Source organism: Sceloporus undulatus, chromosome 2, assembly GCF_019175285.1.
Source record: "Sceloporus undulatus isolate JIND9_A2432 ecotype Alabama chromosome 2, SceUnd_v1.1, whole genome shotgun sequence".
NCBI classification, from domain to species: Eukaryota; Metazoa; Chordata; class Lepidosauria; order Squamata; family Phrynosomatidae; genus Sceloporus; species Sceloporus undulatus.
This window is the reverse complement of record NC_056523.1, coordinates 4,038,842-4,061,743: the sequence shown is the minus strand read 5'-3', so window position 1 is coordinate 4,061,743 and position 22,902 is coordinate 4,038,842. Positions and strand designations below refer to the sequence as shown.

The following is a 22,902-nucleotide window of genomic DNA, read 5'->3' as shown; positions in this document are numbered from 1 at the left end:
CCCCCCTTCATGGCTCATGGCCATGGCTTGCCTCTCTAGGAAGTGGAGCTCTGTGCTGGAGGACTGAGAGGGGCAGAAGTAACAGCCTCTGCCTGGAAAGCTCTTCTTTCTCCCAGAGAGAAAGGGAAGGGAAGAGAGGAAGGAAGGAAGGAAGGAAGGAAGTGTGTAAGTCCCAAGGGAGGAGAGGGGGGCTAGTGGCCGGGTGGAGATGGCCACTGAAGGAAGGCATAAAGCTTCCCTTGAGTAGTAGCATTAGTCTGCTTTGTTTGTTCCCCCCCCCTAATCAGGCTATTTTAATCAGACCACTTTATTCTGATGTATTTATTTATTTCACTTCTAATCATAATAATATATATATATATATATATATATATTTAAATTTCCCACCTCTCCCGATGGATCGAGGTGGGATTACAACCCTACAATAAAACAATACATCACTCAAAAAATGCAATTTAGAACAATAAAAACATCATCCAAAATGCACAGTTACAGCCAGAGGTGGGATTTTTCTTAGGTTCTTTATAAAAGGTCCAGTGGGTTAGGAATCTAAGGTGGTGATAAGATGGATCTCTTCTGGCAAGTTGTTCCATAACTTGGGGGCTATGGCTGTATACACTCCATGGGAAGTTGTTGTTAACCTAGTCTTAGCATATTCCAATAGTTCCTTCCCGGTTGTCCTGAGAGTGTGGGGCAGATTGTGTAGGGAGAGATGTTCCATCAAGTAACTCAGGCCCAAGCCATGTAGGGCTTTAAAGGTAATAACCAATACTTTGTATTGGGCCCGGAAGCGAATTGGCAGCCAATGCAGGGATTTTAGAACCAGTGTTATGTGTTCTGACCTTGATGTTCCAGTGACCAGTCTGGCTGCCACATTTTGAACCAACTGAAGCTTCCAGACTTGGTACAAAGGTAGCCTCATGTAGAGCGCATTACAGAAATCTAAACCAGAGAGTAACAGAGTGTGTACTACAGTTTCTAGGTCCTTTTGGTCCAGACAGGGATGCAGTTGGTGTATCAACCGAAGCTGGTACCAAGCACTCCTAGCCATTGCATCTACTTGAGATGATAACTGTAGAGATGAGTCCAGGAGGATTCCCAAACTGTGAACTTTGTCCTTTAAGGGAAGTGTGACCCCGTCCAGGACTGGTTGATAAATCTCCATCCCTGGACCTGGGGTGCCTATCACTAGTACCTCTGTTTTCTCCGGATTCAATTTGAGTTTGTTTTCCCTCATCCAGCCCATTACCACCCCAAAGCAGGCATCCAGAGGAGAAATGCCATCCTTAGTCACTGTATCAGTCGGAGACATAGAGAGATAGATTTGGGTGTCATCAGTATACTGATAACCCCGCGCCCCATGTCTCCAGATGATCTCTCCCAGCGGCTTCATGTAAATGTTAAACAGCATGAGGGACAGAATGGTGCTCTGAGGGAGCCAGATGTCAGCTCTCTTTTACGAGAGCAACTGTCCCCCAGCCTCCCCTCGCCCACTTTCCCTGACCTGCTCCTTAACAGCGTACCCACCTGGGAGAGCTTTAACCCAGGTCACACTACTCTCCTCTCCCAGCCAGGTTTCTTTAAAACAAGCCAGGTTGGCCTTCTCTCTCTCTAACAAATCATAGATGATATGAGATTTGTTTTTTACCGACCTGGCATTACAAAGAAGCAGGGTAAGGATCTGTGGTATGGTTCTAGGCCTCCTTTCTCCCAAAAAAGGAGATAACATTATTTTTATTTTTTTAAAAAAATTATTTATTTATTTCACTTCTTTTCTTTTAAAATTTTTATTTTACTTCTATGCCACCTTTCTCCCCAAAAGAGAGATGACTCTGTTTTAATTAATTAATTAATTAATTTTACTTATTTATTTCAAATTTTTTTCCACATTTTTATTTCACTTCTGTGCCACTTTTCTCCCAAAAAGGAAGACAACTTTATTTCCATGTATTTTTAATTAATTAATTAATTAATTAATTTTCTTTTTTCCCCCAAAAATTTTATTTCATTTCTGTGCCATCTTTCTCCCAAAAAGAGAGATGACTTTATTTTAATTGATAAATTTGTTATTTTTATTGATTTATTTATTTCACTTCTTTTTTCCCCCAAATTTTTATTTCACTTCTGTGCCACCTTTTGCCCAAAAAGGGAGACAATTTATTTTAAATAATTACTTTATTATTTTTATTTATTTATTCAAATTTATATTTCACTTCTGTGCTACCTTTTCCCCAAAAAGTTAGACGACTTTGATTTATTTATTTATTTTTTTCACGTCTTTGTTTTCAAAATTTTAATTTACTACTGTGCCACCTTTCTCCCAAAAAGGGAGGCGACTTTACAGTATTTTTGTATTTAATTATTTATCTCATTTCTTTCTTTTTTTCCAAAATTTTATTTCACTTCTATGTCACCTTCCTCTCAAAAAGGGAGACAGCTTTTTTTAATTTATTAATTAAGCAGATGACTTTTTATTGATTGATTGATTGATTGATTTTACTTCTTTTTTTCTGAAAATTTTATTACACCTTTCTCCCCAAAAGGTATTTTTTATATATTAATTAATTTATTTATTTATTTATTGCACTACTAGGCTGCCTTTCTCCCAAAAAAGTAGACAACTTTATTTTAATTTATTAATTAATCAGATGACTTTATTTTTAATTTTTATTTATTTCACTTCTAGGCCACCTTTCTCCCCAAAAGGAAGATGACTTTATTTTGATTTATTAACTGATCACATGACTATTTTGATTAATTAATTAATTAATTTCACTTCTATGCTTCCTTTCTCCCAAAAAAAGAGACGACTTTATTTTAATTTATTAACAAATCAGATTATTTTATTTTTATTTATTTCATTTCTCAGTCAGCTTTAGGAATTAAGTTGTGGATTTAAGAGTCTGAGTCAGCTAAGGGAAGAGTATGAGCGAGGGTGAAATACACTCGTCCTTTCACATTCTCTGGGGTTAGGGGCACAGGACCCACGTGAATGTAGAAAAACTGCAAATAACAAAAACACTATGTTTTTACCTGAGAGAACACCTCTCTGGGAATGTCTAGGTCCTCCAGGGCAATTCTGTGGTCGACATCCTATAGACACTGACCATAGAATTGCAATGGAAGAGCTACAAATGCCTAGTGGAATGTTCTCTCTAGAAATCTCTAGGTCCTTCAGTGCGACTTTTGGTGAAAGTTGAACTATAGAGTTCAAAAGCTGGTTCCTTATTCCCAGTTGCTATATGCAACCTGGAGTGTTTAAGAGATGTTTTGGGGGGGGTGTAGAGACAGAATGTGGTATAATGATTTGGGTGTTGAGTTAGGACACCAGGGTTTAAATCCTGGCTCAGCCATTGAAACCCACTGGGTGAGCTTAGGCAAGTCTCACTCTCTCAGCCTCAGAAGATGGCAAACTGCCCAAGAAAACCTTATGATAATTTTGCCTTAGGGTCCAAGAAGTCAGAAATGACTTGAAGGCACACAAGAACAAGACAGCAGTGGGACATTCATATTTCCCAGCAGAGAGGGTCCTGTCCTCCTGTAATCTGGGTTTAGCTCCTCCTATTTGCTCCTGTAGGCAGGGACAATAAACAAAAGACCGGCCCCTATATAGGGAGGAGCTAGCCCCTCTGGGCCTCAGTCTTGTTCCTGCCTAAGCTCCTAGCAGGATGTTCTCTTCGAGCCAGCGAAGTTTTTCCTTTCTGCGAAAGCGGTTTGAGAGTTTTCTTGGCCTTCCCTTCTCCTCTCTCCTGCCTTTCCCCCCCTTCCTTGGTGGTGGCTATGGCAGAGGACCCCGAGAGCATGGGTGAAGTGCCATCCTTAACCCAGGCTTCCCTAGATCAGGGTCTGCCAGCTCAACAGAGGGAGCTGGCTTCAGAGGGAGACCCACTGGGATGTGTTTGCTGTTGCTCTGCAGCTTCTTTACTACAGCCTTGGAATCATGAAGAAGACTTAAAATGGCAAGGGCTCCCAGGATTGGAAAAAGGTCTTGGCTTTGCCCATGACTCTCCCTTTCCTCCAAAGCTGCCCCCTTTCATGGTAGGAGCACAGGAGATTTCTGCAAACAGCACTGCAGCACATGGGAGCCGTGGGAAGAGATGGTGAGGGGTATCCCCTCCATGTCTCTGTTTCTCCACATCACCTCTGCCCAGCCTGTTAAGGCCAGGGATCAGTGAGGAAACTGGCCAGAAGTCATGGAAACTTCCCTCCTCAGCATCTCTGCCCAGCCAGAGTTCAGAGGACAGGCCAGCCAAAAGCCATGGTAAAGGATTTCTCTGCATCACCTCTGCCCAGCCTGAAACGGCCAAGGTCAGAGAGGCAAGCCAGCCAGAAGTCACATGAGAATGGTGAGTACCAGGGCCCCTCTCTCTCTAGCCATCAAAGAACCTTTGCCAGATCTAATGCCCTCGCTCAGGGCAGGCATTGCCATGAGGCCTCTGCCATGGCCATTGCAGGTACTATGCCTAGCATAAGGTTTGGGACTCTGCCAGGAGGGCAGATGGGGATATTAACCCTTGGTCTCCTCCTTCCTTCCCATCTCTGGCCCCAATGGCACCCAGGACCCTAACAGGTGTGGTGGATCCTTTTGCAGACTGGGAAACACATGGTGGTGTTGCCAGGGCTCCTGCACATTCCTTCTGAATTCTTATAATGAGATGGTGTGTAAGGAGACAGAGGATTCCTCCTCTGTGTTGCACAGACACATGGCTGTAAAGGAAGCTGGACTTGGCCCAGCAGGGGCTGAAGCTTCCAACTCTAAAATGGTCTTTCTTGGCTGCCACAGAGCATCCCACAAAAAAGCACAAAATGGCTTCTTGTCCACCCCAGAGAGAGCATGGCCTCTGCCACCCGCTTCTAAACAGAGGCTGGAGGGCCATGTATTGGGAATGCTTTGATTGAGAGTTCCTGCATGGCAGAATGGGGTTGGACTGGATGGCCCTTGGGATCTCTTCCAACCCAAGAATTCTTTGAGAGACCACATGGATACAAATCCTCCTGTGTTCCCTCCCCAAAAATTACAACAACAAAAAGGGGTAAACCATTTGTGGATATCATGGGTGGAGAGTTCCCTCACCCCCAATTGTGTTTGGCTGCCCCAAACCGTCGCACTCTTGAGAGAAAAGCTTGAGCGCTTGGCCTCTCCTTTCCATCAGAGATTATCCTTTCTCAGGACACAGACTTACCTCAGGTAAATGTAGTGCCATGTCCCACAGCAGCCCCTCTGCCCTTCCCAGCTACCTATGCAAGTGGTAAGGGAGTAGAGGACCAAGTCAGCTTCTATCATGCAGCCAGGTTACTATAAAGCCTGCCTGAGATAAAAAGGGCTAAGCTTGTAAACCCCAGCTTGAAGTTGGGGCTGTTTTAAACATAAATAAAACAAAGTGCCCTGTGAGCATCAGGGCTACACTACAGGCCATATGCAGCTATCTACCCATGATTAGCAATGGTCTTCAGTCACTGCTATCTTAAGAGCAGTTTCCTCAGTGCTTGGAATAAGCCACTGCTGCCCAGGCAGCCTCCCTTGATGGGGCAAATAAAGGAGGAGAGAGCCCCCACATCAACAGGGCTGTGGGCTCAGATTTACAAGAGATACTGGTTAACTTTTTTGGTGTTCATTTTATTAATGTTAGCACATGAGGTTTGAGTTGTGCTGTTTCTGCTCAACCCCCTCTCCTTTTTCCAGGCCAGAGAAGATGCCTGGAAACTAATTCTTCAAGGGAGGGGCTAGCCATAAAAGCCACATGGTGACTTTTCTTGCCTCCTCATGGGCCTCCATCACTGTCTCCATTAGGTCCAGAGCCTTTTTTGCCTTAGGTGAAACACAGTGAACCTCAGTCAGCTAGCCTCAAAAGATGTGGCTCCCCTTGCCTTCCCTTCTTTCTTGGAGAGATGCCTGTTAAAGGGAAGAAACTAAAAAAACACAGTTTCTTCCATGAGATGGTTCTCACTAATACAGGGGGTTAAGAAAAATTCTTATCAAAAACAGACAGACTCCTCTCCATGGGGGGAGAAACTCCCCTTCCTCCATGAGTGTTTTAAAACAATATAATCAGGTTTCTCTACTAAGGGGTTGCTTCAAATCCCATTCAGACATCCTACAGAGCCCTGAGGGGTCTGCCACAAAAATCACAATTGCCTCTCTCCTCGAAATTAGATACCAGAGGGCTATCCTTGCCAAGCCCCCTGTTCCCATTTCATGACTCCTTAATCAGCAGTTCATTCAGCCGCGCGACCCCTCAGCCTTCATACAGGTTGAGGATAGCCTGCTACATGGAATTGGGGTGATTTTTGAAGTCTCTAGACAAGTTCATCCTCAGATGAAATCAGACTTAGTTCTGACCACATGCCCTGTTAACACAGAGTGCATCTATGCTTCTACATGGACTCACCAATGTCTGCGAGATAAAGGTTAATCCAGTGTCTTCTTTGCCTAACCATGGGATTAGTCTTATTTTACACAGGTTCACAGATGTTCCAGTAAAGAACTGCACATTGTTTTAAAATTTTAATTGGAGGTCAGACATTAACATTCCTCTTTCAGAGTGGTAAGTCTTAATTACTACAAATGAAATCACCTTAATATCACCTTCATTGCTATAACCAGTTGACAAGGTGATCAGTGATCGGGTGGAAGCTGCCATAGGTCCAGATTAGATCAGGTTCTATTCTGATTGATCACATAATCCACTGCTTAGGCAAGTTCTCATCAACTGCTTCAGGTTTTCAGTGGCTGACCTGCTATAGTCCATCCAAGATGACATTAAGAAGAGACTTGACCCAACATGGTTATAAGGTAGGTGTCTGCCATCATGTCATTTCTACTCCATACGAGAGCAGCTAGAATGGCAGCCATCCTCACATTAAGAGGCTGTTGAGGGGAGTTTCCAACAGGGCCTGCCCACCAGACATCATTTTCCATCTTGGGATGTGAACACGGTCTTAAAGGCTCTGACGGTTGGGCCGATCAAGTCCCTTTGGGAGGCCTTCCTCAAACACCTCTCCCTCAAGGTCATCTTCCTCATGGCCATTCCCTCCGCCAGATGGGTGTCAGAGCTGGGGCCCTGTCGGTACATAAAGACTTGTGTATTTTTAGGCCTGTCTCAGTGTGCCTTCGTCCAGACCCTACCTTCGTGCCTAGGGTCAACTCAGCCTTTCAGGTGTCACAGGACATTCTCCTGCCTTCATTCTGCCCTGATCCTAAGAAGGACTTGGAAAAGACCTGGCACACATTGGATGTGTGCAGGGCCCTCAAAATCTACATCAAGAGGACTTCAACCTTAGGTCATCTGAGATGTTCCTTTCCTTTCGCCTGGGCTCTTTGGGGTGCAAGGTACCAGTATCGACTCTGAGTAGGTGAATCAGGTCTTGTATTCAAAAGAGTTACTGAACTCTTGATCTCACTCCACCCGAGGGGTTGATGGTGCACTCAACCAGGAGTACATCTACCTCTGTGGCCTTGACCACTAGCGCTTCCCGGTCAGATATTTGCAGGGTGGCCACATGGAAGTCGCCTTCGACCTTCATAAGACATTACAAACTGGACGTGTCTCAGTCCGCTGAGGCGTCATTTGAAAGGAGGTTCCTCTGACAGATTGTGTCGGGAGCCATAGTCTCCTAGCAGCACCTCCCTCCCAGTTCGAGAGGGCTTTGGTAAATCCCAGATTACAGGAGGACAGGACCCTCTCTGCTGGGAAAAGGAACGTTGGGTACTTACCGTGACACGTTCATTTCCTGCAGAGAAGGGTCCTGGCATCCTGCCCACCCGGGTGCTGCCTGCGGCCTCCGACCCTGCCTGGCTCTTGGTGGACCTGCCTTGTTCTTCTTCTTGTTGCTGGATTGGTATTCTGAGTTCTTGTTTGTTCTTGGACTAGTTTTTTCTAAGGTGTTCTAGTTAACTCTTAGCTGAGGTTACTAAAGTTCAGTTCCTTGATTAACTTACTAGTCGCTTGGCTTGTTATTGACTGAGGCTCAGGGGGGCTAGCTCCTCCCTATATAGGGGCCAGTCTTTTGTTTATTGTCCCTGCCTACAGGAGCAAATAGGAGGATCTAAACCCAGATTACAGGATGCCACGACCCTTCTCTGCAGGAAATGAACGTGTCACGGTAAGTACCCAACGTTCCTCTTTGTGTCTTTATTCACATGAAGGAGAGTTAGCTGTCTTTTGAATTTTCACACAAGAAATCCTGCAAAGAAAACCCCATGATAGGTTTGTCTTAGGGTCACCATAAGTCAGAAACAACTTGAAGGCGCACCACAACAACAAGAACAAAATGAACCGGGATTAAGGAACCACTTAAAGCTTGGTCAAATTTTGTGACTATCCTTAAAAGGATAAATGTATCTATCGATAAGTGGATGAGTAGACATTTGGGGAAATGATTACCTAAACTGGCAGTTCTCCCAAAAATTATATAAGATCCCCTGGCACTTTTGAATGTTGATGTTTAGAGCAAGTCTTGCAAGAAACAGCCATGGGTGAATTTGAAGTAATTTCTTACTGTAAGATAGTAAAGAACTTTGCATTTTGGCACTGATGCTACTTTGCTTTTTCAATTTTTTTAGCCATGAGAGTCGTGGGAAGAAAGAGGGAGGTTCTCTCTCTGTGAAAGGGAACATCTCGGAGGAGAGATCATTTCTGAATGGAGAATGTTGTTTCTCCTTCTTTAAGCATCTGGTCTCCTTTGAGGAGGTGGCTGTGTATTTTGCAAGGAAGGAGTGGCATCTCCTGGATCTAGTCCAGAGGAATCTCTACAAGGAAGTCAGGCTGCAGGATGACATGAACAGGATCTCTCTGGGTAAGGCTCTTCTTTGCATCAAACCAATTGTATTGCAAAAAAACAACAACAACCCAATTGTATGAAGGTGTTTGGTTTTTTGTTTTGTGTGTATAGAATCATAGAGTTGAAAGAGACTGCAAGGGCCATCCAGTCCAACCTCCTGCCATGCAGGAACTCCCAGTCAAAGCATCCCTGACAGATGGCCATCCAGCCTCTGCTTAAAGACCTCCAAGGAAGGTATGTGTGTGTTTGTTTTTGAAGAGATAAAAATTGTTAGGGAGAAAAGTTTCAGATCCTTGATGTTCTGGAATTTCGCTAATGGAATCATAGAGTTGGGCAAGACCAAATCCAGTCCATCCAGCCCAAGAGTAATACATAATGTGAGCTCTTCACCTGCAGCCTCAAAGAGTGCAGATGTGATAAAGGTGTGTCCACTTTTCTCCTGTTTGTAAAAGCCAGGAGGAGCTTGCTTGTTTCCTTGGTCTCGCTGCTTTAATGCAGGTCATTTCAGGTGTTCAGAGGGTTTCTCTTCTTCCTCCAGGACTCTTGGACAGAATCTAAATAGCCAGGATTCTCTGGAAAAGGTTGAGGTTGTCCAGTTCTGACTGGACTCCTGAGCCCTGATGGACCAGCTGGTGTGGCATTCCCACCCTGTTGCTTCCACAAGGAGTTCTTTGTTGGATTTACTTCGTGAGGAAGGACTATGAATGGCTATCTTTCCTTGACTTGCTTGAGGCTGTTAGGAAGTCTCTCACTTAGGGGAATTTTATTTAGCTCAAATATAGCCGAGAGGAGGCCCTAACGAAACCACATGCCGGAATCAGGTCCCAACAGTGTATACCAGAGGTCGCCAGCAAGCCCCAAGAGAAAAAGAAGCTGATAACAACTAGGTCCAATTAAAAGGGTAAAGTTTATTAAAGCACAGGGAAAACCACACAGCAAAAGGGGAGCATACACACACACACACACATACACACACAATGCTACAGCAGGGGATGGGTGAGTTAGGGAGATAGGTTTGAGAAAGAGAGGCACCACTAGGGAATACTACCTTAGAAATCTTCTCCGGGAAGTCTGATGAAGCTTGGGTGGATAGTGGATCACGGCCGCAGAAGTGTGAGGGAAGAGGGCCGCAGGAGCTAAGATCAGAGTTCAAACTGGCGTGGACCAGCTTGCAACCTGGTGATAGCACAAGGAGGGTCCAAAAACCCAGGGTTCTTATAGTGCAAAATGTAGCTGGAGGCTAGGGGGACTTGCTAGACAAAGGTGTTGATTGCTTGGACTTTGTTAAGCCAAGAGCAAGTAATGTGTTGCATAATGCATTTAGGTCTGGACACAATTCGGAGGGGTATCCGACTTGGTTATTGAGTCGTTAAGCTGATCACTGGGTCATCAGGTGTGAGGCCGAGTTTATTGTCTTGCTTGGGCAAGCAGTGACGATTCTGGTTTGGTGACTCCCAAACTTCCTGAGAAGAATTTCCAATTCCATCTTTTGCTAGGGACTCTGCCTTTGTAAGGGGAGTTGCTTATGTGGTCTCCTCACCTTTGGCTTAATGGCGGGTCCTTTATGAGGGCAGTCAGGGCTCATAGTACTTACCACATGTACCCCAAATTTTATCAGAACCAAACTTGATAACAAGGCTTTTGAAATAGGAGGAGAAGGCGCTTGCCCTCGTCTCCTAGTGATGGGTCTATGAGAATCGGTCTGATGTGTGCAGGTGTCAAGCAGATCCATCCCAAGACACTATGACACCCAATGGGTTTCCTTAGCTGAGCAGGGATTTAAACTCTGTCCTCCATAGAATCATAAAGTTGGTAGAGACTGCAAGGACCATCCAGTCCAGCCCCCTGCTATGCAAGAAATCTAAATCAAAGTATCCCTGACAGATGGCCATCCAGCCTCTGTTTAAAGACTTCTTAAGAAAGGAGACGCCACTACACTCTGAGAGAGTTTGTTCCACTGTCGAACAGACTCCTAGTCTGTTGTCTGATTTTTTTAAAAAAAAGGTTGTAGATGAACCTCTGAGGATTCTAGTGTCTCTTTGGCCCTGTCCAGATGGGCCATTTTGTACGTACTCCGTACGTACTAGGGTTGCCTGGGGGCATCTCTTTTGGATGCCTGCAACCCTAGTATGTACGGAGTACATACAAAATGGTGGCACCCTGTTCACACAGGCACCGCCATTTTGATGTAACGGCCGCATCACATCCAAATGGCGCGGTGCGGCTGTTACATCTTTGCATTGCTGAAGGACGCTTATGCCCTTTCAGCGGCACCAGAAGGAGCTCCGTTTTGGAGCTCCTTCTGCTGCACGTATTGCTGGTGCAGCTTTTAAACGGCCGCGCCTGCAATACAGAGAGAAAGAGGCCAAGTGGCCCCTTTCTCTCTCTCCCTGCCGCTGTTGGGGTGTCCTTGGACCATGAAGCCCCAAGGACACCCCTTTCCAGGCTGCAGGGAAGCGGCCTGTTGATGCTTCCCTGAGGCCAGGAAAAGCGGCGGATTGGGGCCTCCGGGGCTGCCGCTGTGGTAGCTCAGGCCCCAATCTGTCAGGGAAAGGGGCGGGTGCGGACTGCTCCAAAGGGGCGGTCTGTACACCGCGTTTGTCACCATTTCCAGACTTTGTCTTTTGCCTCGATTCTGGGAATTGAAGCAAAGAGATTCTAGAGGGAAAACAAAATGGGAAGGTGGAAAACCATTTTGTGTGCATATGTGTTCCATTTACCATTCCTCAAAAGCAGAAATTAGAAGATCATAAATGAAACCAAAAGAGTCAAAAAGGTGAATGTTTTCCCATCAGCTATCTTTTCCCAAAGGGATGTGGATTGACTCTGCTTTCTAGCTCTGTGCAGATCCCCTTCCCTTTATTTATTTATTTATTTCATTTCATTTAATGCATTTATGTATCACCTTTCAACCAGGTCATATGTGATGTGCAGGAGCGATTCTAGGCTGCATCAATAGAAGTTTAGTGTCTATGAGAAGAGACTTAGGGTGCTGAGTATGTTTAGCCTGGAGAAGAGAAGGTTAAGAGATGATATGATAGCCCTGTTTGAATATTTGAGGGGCTGTCCTACTGGACATGGAGCAAGCTTGTTTTCTGCTTCTTCAGAGACTAGGACAGTGATGGCGAACCTATGGCACGTGTGCCAGAGGTGGCACCCAGAGCCCTCTCTGTGGGCACATGTGCCGTCACCCCAGCACAGAGTTTGCCAGAGTTTGTTACTAGAAAGCCAGGGGGATATGGCACTTTGCAATAAATAAGTGGGTTTTGGGTTGTAGTTTGGGCACTCGGCCTCTAAATGGTTCACCATCACTGGACTAGGACATGGAGCAATAGATGCAAACTATAGGAAAAGGGATTCCACCTCAACATTAGGAATAACATGCTGATAGTAAGAGCTGTTCGACAGTGGAACATACTCCCTTGAAGTGTGGTGGTCCTTCTTAGGAAGTTTTTAAACAGAAGCTGGATAGTTATCTGTTGGAGGCGCTTTGATTGTGTATTCCTGTATGGCAGAGGGTTAGACTGGATGGTCCTTGAAGTCTCTTCTGACACTATCATTCTCTTATTCTATTCTAGAAGCTGAGAAACTGTAGGAATCCACAAAATTGCCTTAGTTCCCTTCCTTTTGTCTCCCTCAAAGGCAGTTCAGCAGTTGCAGAGGCCAAATCCATCGTTCTCCTTTTTTGCGTGGAGTGGAAATATTTTGTAGGGGAACAATGTAAAAGAGATTATTTGTGCGCAAAGATGATAAACTACCCAATTTAGAAGATGAATGTATTGAACTAATATTGTTCTGATAATCAAGATGGGGAGATTCTCCAATACAATATCTAGGAAACTGAGTAAGCTGGGGGGAGATAAACAAATTAAAAGTATTCTACTATATGATGGAATATTAATTTCAAAATGGAGCAAATATTATCAATATTAAATAAAGAAAAATATATCAGTAATAAACCAGTTAGATGGGAAGAGGAAGTCAACTTCATGTTTGTGTTATGTTTTTCATTTAGATATTATTGATTAGTGGTTTGTGGTTGCGTGTGACTATGTAAATTAATGTGTTATTATTGTTTATTTGTTACAAATGCAATAAAAGATTACGTTTTTTAAAAAAGTAAAAGAGATCATCTGTGATCAGAGTAATGTTGTCTTTTTCTCTTTTTCAGCTACTGGTCTACTTTGAACAGGTGGTCGTGTATATCATTGAGGAGGAGTGGCATCTCCTACATTGAGGCCTTAGGGCTCTCTGCAAGGAAGTCAGGATGGAGGGTGATGAGAATGTGGTCTCTCCAGGTAAGGAATATTTTTGCCTTCAGTTCCAAAAGGGACAGAAATCCGTGGCTGGTGCAGTTAACAGAAGAAAATGACCTAAGTGGAAGAGATGGTCTTGGCTGAGAGGAAAAGGAATAATATTAGATTAAACTAGTAATTGGTATTGATCCCCACAGAGATCCTGTGTTTCTTTGTTAAACTCCTAATGGGATCATCTTCTTCTTTCTCAAGCAGGTAATGAACAGGAGAAGAATTTAGTGGAGCCCTCAGTGTTGTCATGGAAAAATACCAAGACTGTTGAGAACAAAGAGGAATTTGGAAATCAAGGGGGATTGGAAAGACAAAAAGGAAACCAGTCAGAGAATGGGGAGAACTGCCCTATTTCTGAAAGTGGGGGTATTTGTGAACTTGGGACTCCCCAGGAAAAGCACAAAGGGAAAAGAAAGGTAAACTGTCCTGTTTGTGGGAAAATATTCCAATATAAATCTCAGTTAAACTTACATTACAGAATGCACACAGGGGAGAAACCATATAAATGTATGGAATGTGGAAAGTGCTTCAGTGATTATAGAACATGTCCTAAACATCAAAGAACTCACACAGGGGAGAAGCCATATAAATGCAAGGAATGTGGTAGGAGCTTCAGTCAAAGAGGAAATCTACAGAGACATCAAAGAATGCACACAGGGGAGAAACCATATAAATGCATGGAATGTGGAAAGAGCTTTAGTCAGAGTGGACATCTACATACACATCAAAGAATTCACACGGGGGAGAAACCACATGAGTGCATGCGATGTGGAAAATGCTTCAGTGATTATGGAGCATATATTAAGCATCAGCGAACTCACACAGGGGAGAAACCACATGAGTGCATGGAATGTGGAAAGAGCTTCTCTTGTCACAGGAGTCTATATTCACATAAAAGAACTCACACAGGGGAGAAGCCATATAAATGCACAGAATGTGGAAGGAGTTTCGGTCAGCGTTCACATCTATGTGCACATAAGAGAACTCACTCAGGCGAGAAACCATATGAATGTGTGGAATGTGGAAAGAGTTTCTCTCAAAGTCACACTTTACGTTTACATGAAAGAACTCACACAGGAGAGAAACCATACAAATGCACAGAATGTGGAAAGTGCTTCAGTGATTGTGGATCGTGTACTAACCACCAAAGAACTCACACTGGGGAGAAGCCATATAAATGCATTGAATGTGGGAAGAGCTTCAGTAAGAGTGGTAATCTACGTATACATCAAAGAACTCACACAGGGGAGAAACCATATCAATGTAGGGAATGTGGAAAGAGCTTTAGTGATAGTGGACATCTACGTTCACATGAAAGAACCCACATGCGGGAGAAACCACATAAATGCATCAAATGTGGAAAGAGCTTCAGTCAGCATGCAAAACTACGTTCACATCAAAACAAGTCACACAAGGAAGAAACCATATAGGCAGCTCACACCATTTACAGGTTTAACTTTTATAGATTTGATTGTTCACACAATTGCCATCAGTAGAATCATATAATACAATTATAGAGATTGAAGAGAGCACAATCAAAGCCCTCCCAACAAATGGCCAGCTATTCCTGTACTACCTCTGTCTATTCTGTGTTGCATGTCCCTTGCTGCATCATCTGCTCCATTTCCCCCAAACTGAGCACTGTTCTCATTTCAGGAGAAGAAGGTGCGAGTAGGGTATTAAAAGAGCTGGCAAATGTAATATCAGAGCCATTGGCAATAATCTTTGAGAACTGGAGAACAGAAGTCCCAGCAGACTGGAGGAGGGCAAACGTCCCCATCCTCAAAAAGGGAAAAAAGAGGGCCCAAACAATTACTGCCCAGCTAGCCTGCCATCAATACCAGGAAATATTCTAGAGCAGATAACTAAACATAGGCTTCTGTAAGCATTTAGGAAGGAATGCCATAATCACTAAAAGTCAACGTGGGTTTCTCAAAAACAATTCTTGCCACACTAATCGTATCTCTTTTTTTGATAAAATCACCACTTGGTAGATGAAGAGAATGCTGTGGACGTATCATATCTTGATTTCAGTAATGCCTTTGACAAGGTCCCCCATGACGTTCTTGCAAACAAGCTAATAAAAGCTGGGCTAAACAATGGAACTGTTAGGTGGATTTGTCTTTGGTTGACCAACCAAACTCAAAGGGTCCTCACCAATATGTGAGGTGAGACGATAGCCCTGTTTAAATATTTGAAAGGATGTCATACAGAAGATGGAGTTTGTTTTCTGCAGCTTCAGAGAACAGGACCCTGAGCAGTAGATTCAAATTACAGGAAAAGAGATTTCACTTCAACATTAAGAAGAGCTTCTGACAGTAAGAGCTGTTCAGTAGTGGAACACACTTGCCTTAGAGTTGTGGAGTCTCTTTCTTTGGAGATTTTTAAACAGAGGCTGGATGGCCATCTGTTGGGAGTGCTTTGGTTGTGTGTTCCCGCATGACAGAGGGTTGGACTTGATGGCCTTGAGGTCTTTTCAAACTCTGTGATTCCATGAGTACAACAGAGAGGCATCTTTTGAGGCTTCTGTTAAAATTTCCTTTAGTGTCCTTCAGAGAGAGTCGGATGAATCCCGTAACACAATTGTATCCCTTTGCCATTGTTTCTACATGTGATTCTTGGTGGAAAGTTCATCAGCAAGATGCCAGCCTGTGAGTGAGAACTCAGCCTCTTTAATCCTGACTTTAAAGTGGAAAGAGACAAAAAAAAATCTTGCATACCGAATCATAAAATTTGTGGTTTGTTACCTAGAAGTTTTGTATATACTGTATTATCTGATATCAACCCACTTCCCTCCTCCTAGTATGGGAATGTGTTCTTTCTTAAGGAAAGCAAAGATCTGTTCTGGTTTTCTTATATGAAGCTTAAGGGGAGATATAACAAGATAAGGGATCCAACCATACAGAGTTAAGAAAGTGAATTTTATTTAGAATTGTATAAAATGAATCATGTAATCGAACAAGTGTATAAATATCTTTTGATACAGTCGGCCCTTCTTATACACGGATTTTTTATACACGGATTTAAGCATACACGGTTTGAAAATGTTCCAAAAAAGTATAAATTTACCTTGATGTTCCATTTTTTATTAGGGACACCATTTTGCTATGTCATTATACTTAATGGGACTTGAGCATACACGGATTTTGTTATACACGGGAGATCTTGGAACCAAACCCCAGCGTATAACAAGGATCCACTGTACTAGAGATGGAAGATGAACCAGTCAGAAACTATGGACCTGTACAGACAGGCCAAAATAAAGCTGCTTCAGTTCACTTTGGAGGTATGACTCATATTAAGAGGCCAGAAGCTACACCAAAGCTGCGCTCCAGTTCTTAGGACTGGAGCATGGCTTTGGTGCAGCTTCTGGCCTCTTTTAAACAGCATACTTCCAAAGTGACCCAAAGCAACTTTATTTTTGCCTGTCTGTATAGGCTCTCATAGAATCATAGAGTTGGAAGAGACCACTAGGGCCATCCAGTCCAACCCCCTGCCATGCAGGAAATCCAGATCAAAGCATCCCCAACAGATGGCCATCCAGCCTCCGTTTGAAGACCTCCAAGAAGGGAGACTCCACTACACTCAGAGGGAGTGTATTCCACTGTCGAACAGCCCTTACTGTCAGGAAGTTCCTCCTAATGTTGAGGTGGAATCTCTTTTCCTGTAGCTTGCATCCATTGCTTCGGGTCCTAGTCTCTGGAGCAGCAGAAAACAAGCTTGCTCCCTCCTCAATATGACATCCCTTCAAATATTTAAACAGGGCTATCATATCACCTCTTAACCTTCTCTTCTCCAGGCTAAACATCCCCAGCTCCCTGAGTCGTTCCTCATAGGGCATGGTTTCCAGACCCTTCACCATTTTTGTCGCCCTCCTTTGGACATGCTCCAGTTTCTCAATGTCCTTTCTGAATTGTGGCGCCCAGAACTGGACACAATATTCCAGGTGGGGCCTGACCAGAGCAGAATATAGTGGCACTATTACTTCCCTTGATCTAGACACTATACTTCTATTGATGCAGCCTAAAATCGCATTGGCCTTGTTAGCTGCCGCATCGCACTGTTGACTCATGTTCAACTTGTGGTCTACTTGGACTCCTAGATCCCTTTCACATGTTGTCTCCTTAAGCCAGGTGTCTCCCATCATATATCTGTGCATTTTATTTTTCCGCCCTAAGTGCAATACCTTACATTTCTCCCTGTTGAAGTTCATTTTGTTAGCTGTGGCCCAGCTTTCTAGTCTATTCAGGTCATTTTGAATTTTGATCCTGTCCTCTGGAGTATTAGCCATTCCTCCTAATTTCTATATTATTAGGTGGGACCAAAACTTAGGCCATAAAGTTAAAATAGAGGTATGCAGAAAATATACACTAAAGATATTAAATTTACTTTGTGAGGTAGTCTAAAAGAATATAAGATGATGTACAGAAGGTATATGACTCCAAATAACTAGATGAAAATATCTAAAATAAAGTTGCCTCTCCAAGTCCGCAGACTTGAAATGTGGGAACTTGGAAATCCACAGAGGACAACTGCTATTAACCTTAATAGGGCGCATGCCTGTGGCTCGCGCCCTGCACGCACACACTCCATTCAAGCCTATGGGGCTTGAATATGTGCAAGATTTCAAATTCGTGTGTGTGTGTGTGTGTGTTCCAGAACGGATCCCCTGTGAGTTCAAAGGGGTGACTGTATTTCAAATTAATGTTGGGGTTCTTAGGATAAAGAGGGCTCTTTTTTGGGTTACATGATAAGACTTGTAAGAAAGAGAAAAGTTATTGGTCTAAGACCGTGTTGGCGAACCTGTGGCATGGGTGCCCTCTCTGGCACGTGAAGCCATCTCTGAAGGCATGCATCAGCCAGAGCAAGCAGAGGCAGGGGTGGGTGCGTAGCATATGCTTGGCCTGACTCTTTGTTGTGGTTTGGTTTAGCTTGGGAGAACCAGACTGCCGTAAGGAGGGGTGGGGAGGCACGTGCAGTCAGGCCGGCTCCTTGCCGCAGCCCACTTCTCCTGTGGAAAACCAAACCGCAACAAGGAGGACTGTGTGTGGGCCTTCCAGGTAGAAGCACCACCCTTTGCTATGGGATTCCGGGAACTCTAGTTTTGTGAGGTGTAATGAAGCTAACCATGGAGTTTTCTTGGCAAGATTTCTTCAGAGGAGGTTTGCCATTGCCTTTCCCTGAGGGTGAGATAGTGTGACTTGCCCAAGTGGATTTCATGGCCAAGCTGGGATTTGAACCCTGGTCTCCACAGTCACATTCTCAAACCTCTCACTCTCTTTGTTCTTGTTATTGTGTTGTGCCTTCTGTGCTTTATTATGCTTGTTGCTGTTGTGTGCCTCCGAGTTGTTTCCAACCTATGGTGACCTTAAGGCAAACCTATCATGGGGTTTTCCTGGCAAGATTACTTAAGAGAGGATTTTTGCCATTGTCTTCTTCTGAGGCTGAGAGAGTGTGACCTGCCCAAGGCCTCCCAGTGGGTTTTATGATCAAGCTGGGATTCAAACTCTGGCCTCCAGAGTCGCATGCTCAAATCTCTAGCTCTCTTTGCTCTTGTTCTTGTGCTTTCTGTGCTTTATTATGCGTGTTGTTGTTGTTGTGTGCTTCCAAGTCATTTCCAACTTATGGGCCAAGAGCACCCTCTCTCCCTTCCAATCGCCGGTTCCTGGTGACCCTAAGGTGAAACTATCATGGGACAAGATTCATCAGGGGAGGATTTCCATTGCCATCCTCTGAATCTGAGAGAGCGTGAGTTGTGTGTGTGTGATGCCTTCAAGTCGTTTCTGACTTATGGCAACCAGACCCTAAGGTGAAACTGGTGTGGTACATACCACCTGCAAAAGGCAGGCTGGGGCCGCTTCTCTTTGCTGTGCAGCGTTACCACAGCAACCAAACGGCACAGTACCGCTGCACAGCAAAAAAGGAGTGCTTAGAAGCAGCTCCTGTTTGCTGCAGAGCTGCGACACAGCAAACTGCTGTAGGATGGTGCGGTGGCGTCACAGTTGTGCAGCGCCATTTGGACACTGTGCAGCTGTGACATCACCAACACATGCAACATGTGGGCGGGGCTGCGCAATCATTGTGCCCCCCACACGTACTAGGGTTAGGGAGTGTGCGGTTGGTGCGTGCTCCCTAACTCTAAAATCAGTGCCAGCACGGCACAAAAGGCCGGTCTTTACCATGCCTATCATGGAGTTTTCTTGACAAGTTTCATTGTTGGGGGTTGCTACTGCTAGCCTGAGGCTGAGAGAGTGTGCCTTGGGTTTCTCCCCCGGAAGGCAAAAGTCTCACCCCAGAAGTCCCCCCCCGGCAGAAAACCCCCCCCCCCAGAAACCCCCCCCCCCCCCCCCGGTGACACCCAGTGTGGGAATGCCACTGAGTTTGGGCACTTGGTCTCTAAAAGGTTCATCATCAGTGGTCTAAGGTTTACATGTTAATTTCAAAAGATGTAAAAGGTACAGTTTGCAATGTCACTAGAAATGTTTTTCTTGTGTATGATGGATAAAGTATTGGACAGTGAATATGGGCAATTTCTTAGAAGTTTGATAACAGAGGCAAAAACACTTTTCATTGAAACATGGAAGTGGATTAAAGTATCAACGATGGAAGAATGGATGGTTAAAGTTACTAAATTCGCCCAGATTACCAAGTTAACATTGGTTTTAAAGGATAAGCCAACTGAAGTGGGTTTTTTGTGTGTGAAGGACTGGTTTTGAGCAATAAGTAATCTAACAATGTAATTTGTAGTTATGGTTAGTAGTAACTTTACTAAGTTTACTTTGTAATGTTGGTATAATACATTTCTTCTTTCATTGCTGTTTGGAATGAAAGTCAGAGTCTTTTGTGTTTTTGTATTGGTTTGTGTTTGTTGTTTCTTTTTAGTGTTTAGTTCAGTGTTTCAGACCTACTTTAATTTCATCTGTTAATGTATCTGGTCTTTATGTATATATTCTTTTTCCCCAAAAAATGTTTTTATGTTGAATATGAATTAGTCTATCTGTATTAAAATTAATAAACAGTTTTTTAAAGTAGCATGTAATGTGTCCTAATAGTTAATGCCATACTATATCCTGGTGCTGTCTTCTCAGGTATTGGTCAGCCCTCCCACCTTGGTGACATCTGCCGTTGTTGTTGTTGTTATTGTTATTATTATTATTATTCCCTCTACTCCATCGTCCCAGTCATTTGTCAAGATGTTGAAGAACACTGTTCCAGCACCCCACTGGTCTCTTCTCTTCAGGATGAAGGAAACCATTGGTGAGTCCTGTCAGGGTTTCAGTCTGCAAAAATATCAAGAGGAACCTTGACCAAAGATGTACCGATCCAAGACACACTATATCCACAGCATTTCCTTCATCTATAAAATGTTAAAAAAAGAAAAGAGGATTAGTCTTGTATTACTTGGTTTTGAGAGATCCCTGCTGTCTCTTAATTTCCCCTTGCAATAATTTTTATTGCTTTTAACATGAACAAAAAACAAACATGAACAGGATTGTCAATCCTCTGAAAATCAAAATTGACCATACAATTGAATAGAAGAGATCAGTGCAGAAGAAGAAGCAGCAGCAGCATGTGACAGCATTGTTCCATAAACCCATGTGAGTAGCTGGAGGAACAAATGTCTGTTTGAATTGACATAAGGAATAAAGGGAAGCTGTGGTGCTAAAAAGCCATGATCTCCATTATTCCTAATACTTTTTACTTGGTTATAGTTTTTCCATCAATGCCACATTCCATAATTTGTTTCTCCATTTAACACCTGAAACACATGCTCTATAAATGCTAAAAGCACACAATACACTCTTCCAGTTTGTAGCCATGACCGTCCGAACTGACCATCTCATGAAAGATAAATCAGAATTTTTTGAGACACGTTAAAAGTTATTGCCATGAATGAGTGAAAATAAACATCTCTTTATATACTTCTTTCTAGAAACAATTTACTACTGGACATGGCCACCATATATAGAGATCAAATCCTACTTCCCACCCTGTATTCAACATCTGTCCTTTAATTTTTTTAGACATGATATTGTAGACCCTCAGATGCTGTGTACAGTGTCTTAGCATAAATAGAGCATGTTCTCTGATGTTTGCAGGGATTTTAGTTGAGCTGACCCTAATGTTGACCATTTTTCATCAGGCATTTGGCTATTAAGGTCACTATCCCATCTGAATTTCCAACATTCCCATCATGGCACTAGCTTTCTGTTGTGCTGGGACTGAGTGCTCCTGGGAGGCAAGAGGTTATGCTGACGGCAGCAGTTATGCTGATAGGATCTCCCATGTTAGACAAACTTTTGCTGAGGAGCCAGGTGAAATGTGCCAAAGAGCTACTGGGCAGTGTGGTTTATTGATTTCAGTTTGCCTACCTACCACATGCTATTTCCAAGGTCACAAGATTCCTTGGAGGCATGCATACCCAGAACATGTACCAGCTCATTCATGTGCTCTGAGGGTGATGTTGTTGCTGTGCGCTTTAAAGTAATTTCTGACTTATGGCAACCCTAAGGGGGTTAATTGTGAGGGGCTTTCCTGGCAAGATTTCTTCAGAGGTTTGTCATTGCTGTCCCATGGGGCCAAGAGCATGTGACTTTTATTATTATTATTATTATTATTATTATTATTATTATTATTATTAAGCTTTATTTATATAGCGCTGTAAATTTACACAGCACTGTACATAAAATCATTTAATTAGACGGTTCCCTGCCTTCATGCTTACAATCTAAGAAGACACGACACAAAAGGAGAAGGGAACGGTGGGGGGGAAGAGGATCAGTTCCAGCATTCTTCTCTCCCTCTGAGGCCTGGACCAAGGCAGATGAACAGATGGAGGGCTCTGTATCTTAAGGATAGGCCTAATGGCATTGGCCCACCCTCTCTCCCCCTCAGAGGCCAAGATGGAGTCAGATGCCTTGTGGGGAGGGTTCAGTTCCTTTAGTGAGGCCGGATGGGAAGGCCTACCTTTCTCTCCCTCTCAGAGGCAAAGATGGAGTCAGATGCCTTGTGGGGAGGGTTCAGTTCCTTTCTCTCCCTCTCAGAGGCAAGGATGGAGTCATCCAGTGGGTTTCATAGCCAAGCTGGCAATCGAATCCTGGTCTCTAGAGTCGTAGCCTGACACTCAAACCACTATGTCGTGATGGCTATCTTCTGAGGGAGTACTTGGTAACAATATTCAAGAGGTAGAAGCATTGATCAGTCCCTTCAATGTGGTCATTAAGAACCAGTAGCTAGTGCCTTTAGAGTATTAGGCCCTCCTTGTGTAATCCCATCACCTAGTAAACCCAATGATGAGACATCCCAAATGAGGCACAGGCAGGAACCAAGCATTAGCAGAAAGGGAAGGAGGGAGAGATAAAGGGATATCACGTTTGAAGGCCAGGGTGTCTAGGCAAGTGGGCCAGAGGGCCAGGGGCTATGGGGGCCAGGGGACCCACTGCCAGGGCAAGGGAGCCAGGGGCAGGGACAATGATAGAAAACTGGGGGAGCAGAGGAAGAAGGCCAGAACCAGAGGGCTTAGTTGTCATGGATGCTAGGGGGAAAGTGCCAGGGCACTAGTGCCAGAGGACCACATGTCCTAGGCCAAGGAGCCAGGGACAGGATGTGGGCTCAGAGGTACAGGCCTAGGAGACCCATGGACCCAAGGGCCAGGGGACCAGGGCCAGAGGAAGTGGCAACCAAGGGGTCGGGGTCCCTGGGTACCAGGCGATGAAGGTGCTATAGGCCCAGGTTGCCAGGGGACAAGTGCCACAGAGCCAGAGTGCCAGAGGACCTGGGAGAGGGCACCTGGGCAGAAGGATCAAAGTACCAG

General features: G+C 44.1%; 1 protein-coding gene across 5 annotated transcripts; it reads left to right on the top strand.

Annotated features, from left to right (window-relative positions):
- Positions 1-22: 22 nt before the first annotated feature.
- On the top strand, positions 23-15,340 carry LOC121923005 (zinc finger protein OZF-like). Of its 5 annotated transcripts, none has more exons than XM_042453070.1 (4): positions 23-165; positions 8,670-8,796; positions 12,953-13,079; positions 13,290-15,340. In XM_042453070.1, exons 3-4 carry the CDS (start codon positions 13,049-13,051, stop codon positions 14,516-14,518), a joined length of 1,260 nt encoding a protein of 419 aa, XP_042309004.1. In that variant the 5' UTR covers positions 23-165; positions 8,670-8,796; positions 12,953-13,048; the 3' UTR covers positions 14,519-15,340. The 5 variants fall into 5 exon arrangements, with proteins under 5 accessions (XP_042309004.1, XP_042309006.1, XP_042309002.1 ...); XM_042453072.1 differs by having other exon boundaries at positions 8,564-8,796; positions 13,293-15,340; XM_042453068.1 differs by having other exon boundaries at positions 8,564-8,796.
- The last annotated feature ends 7,562 nt before the right edge of the window (positions 15,341-22,902 follow it).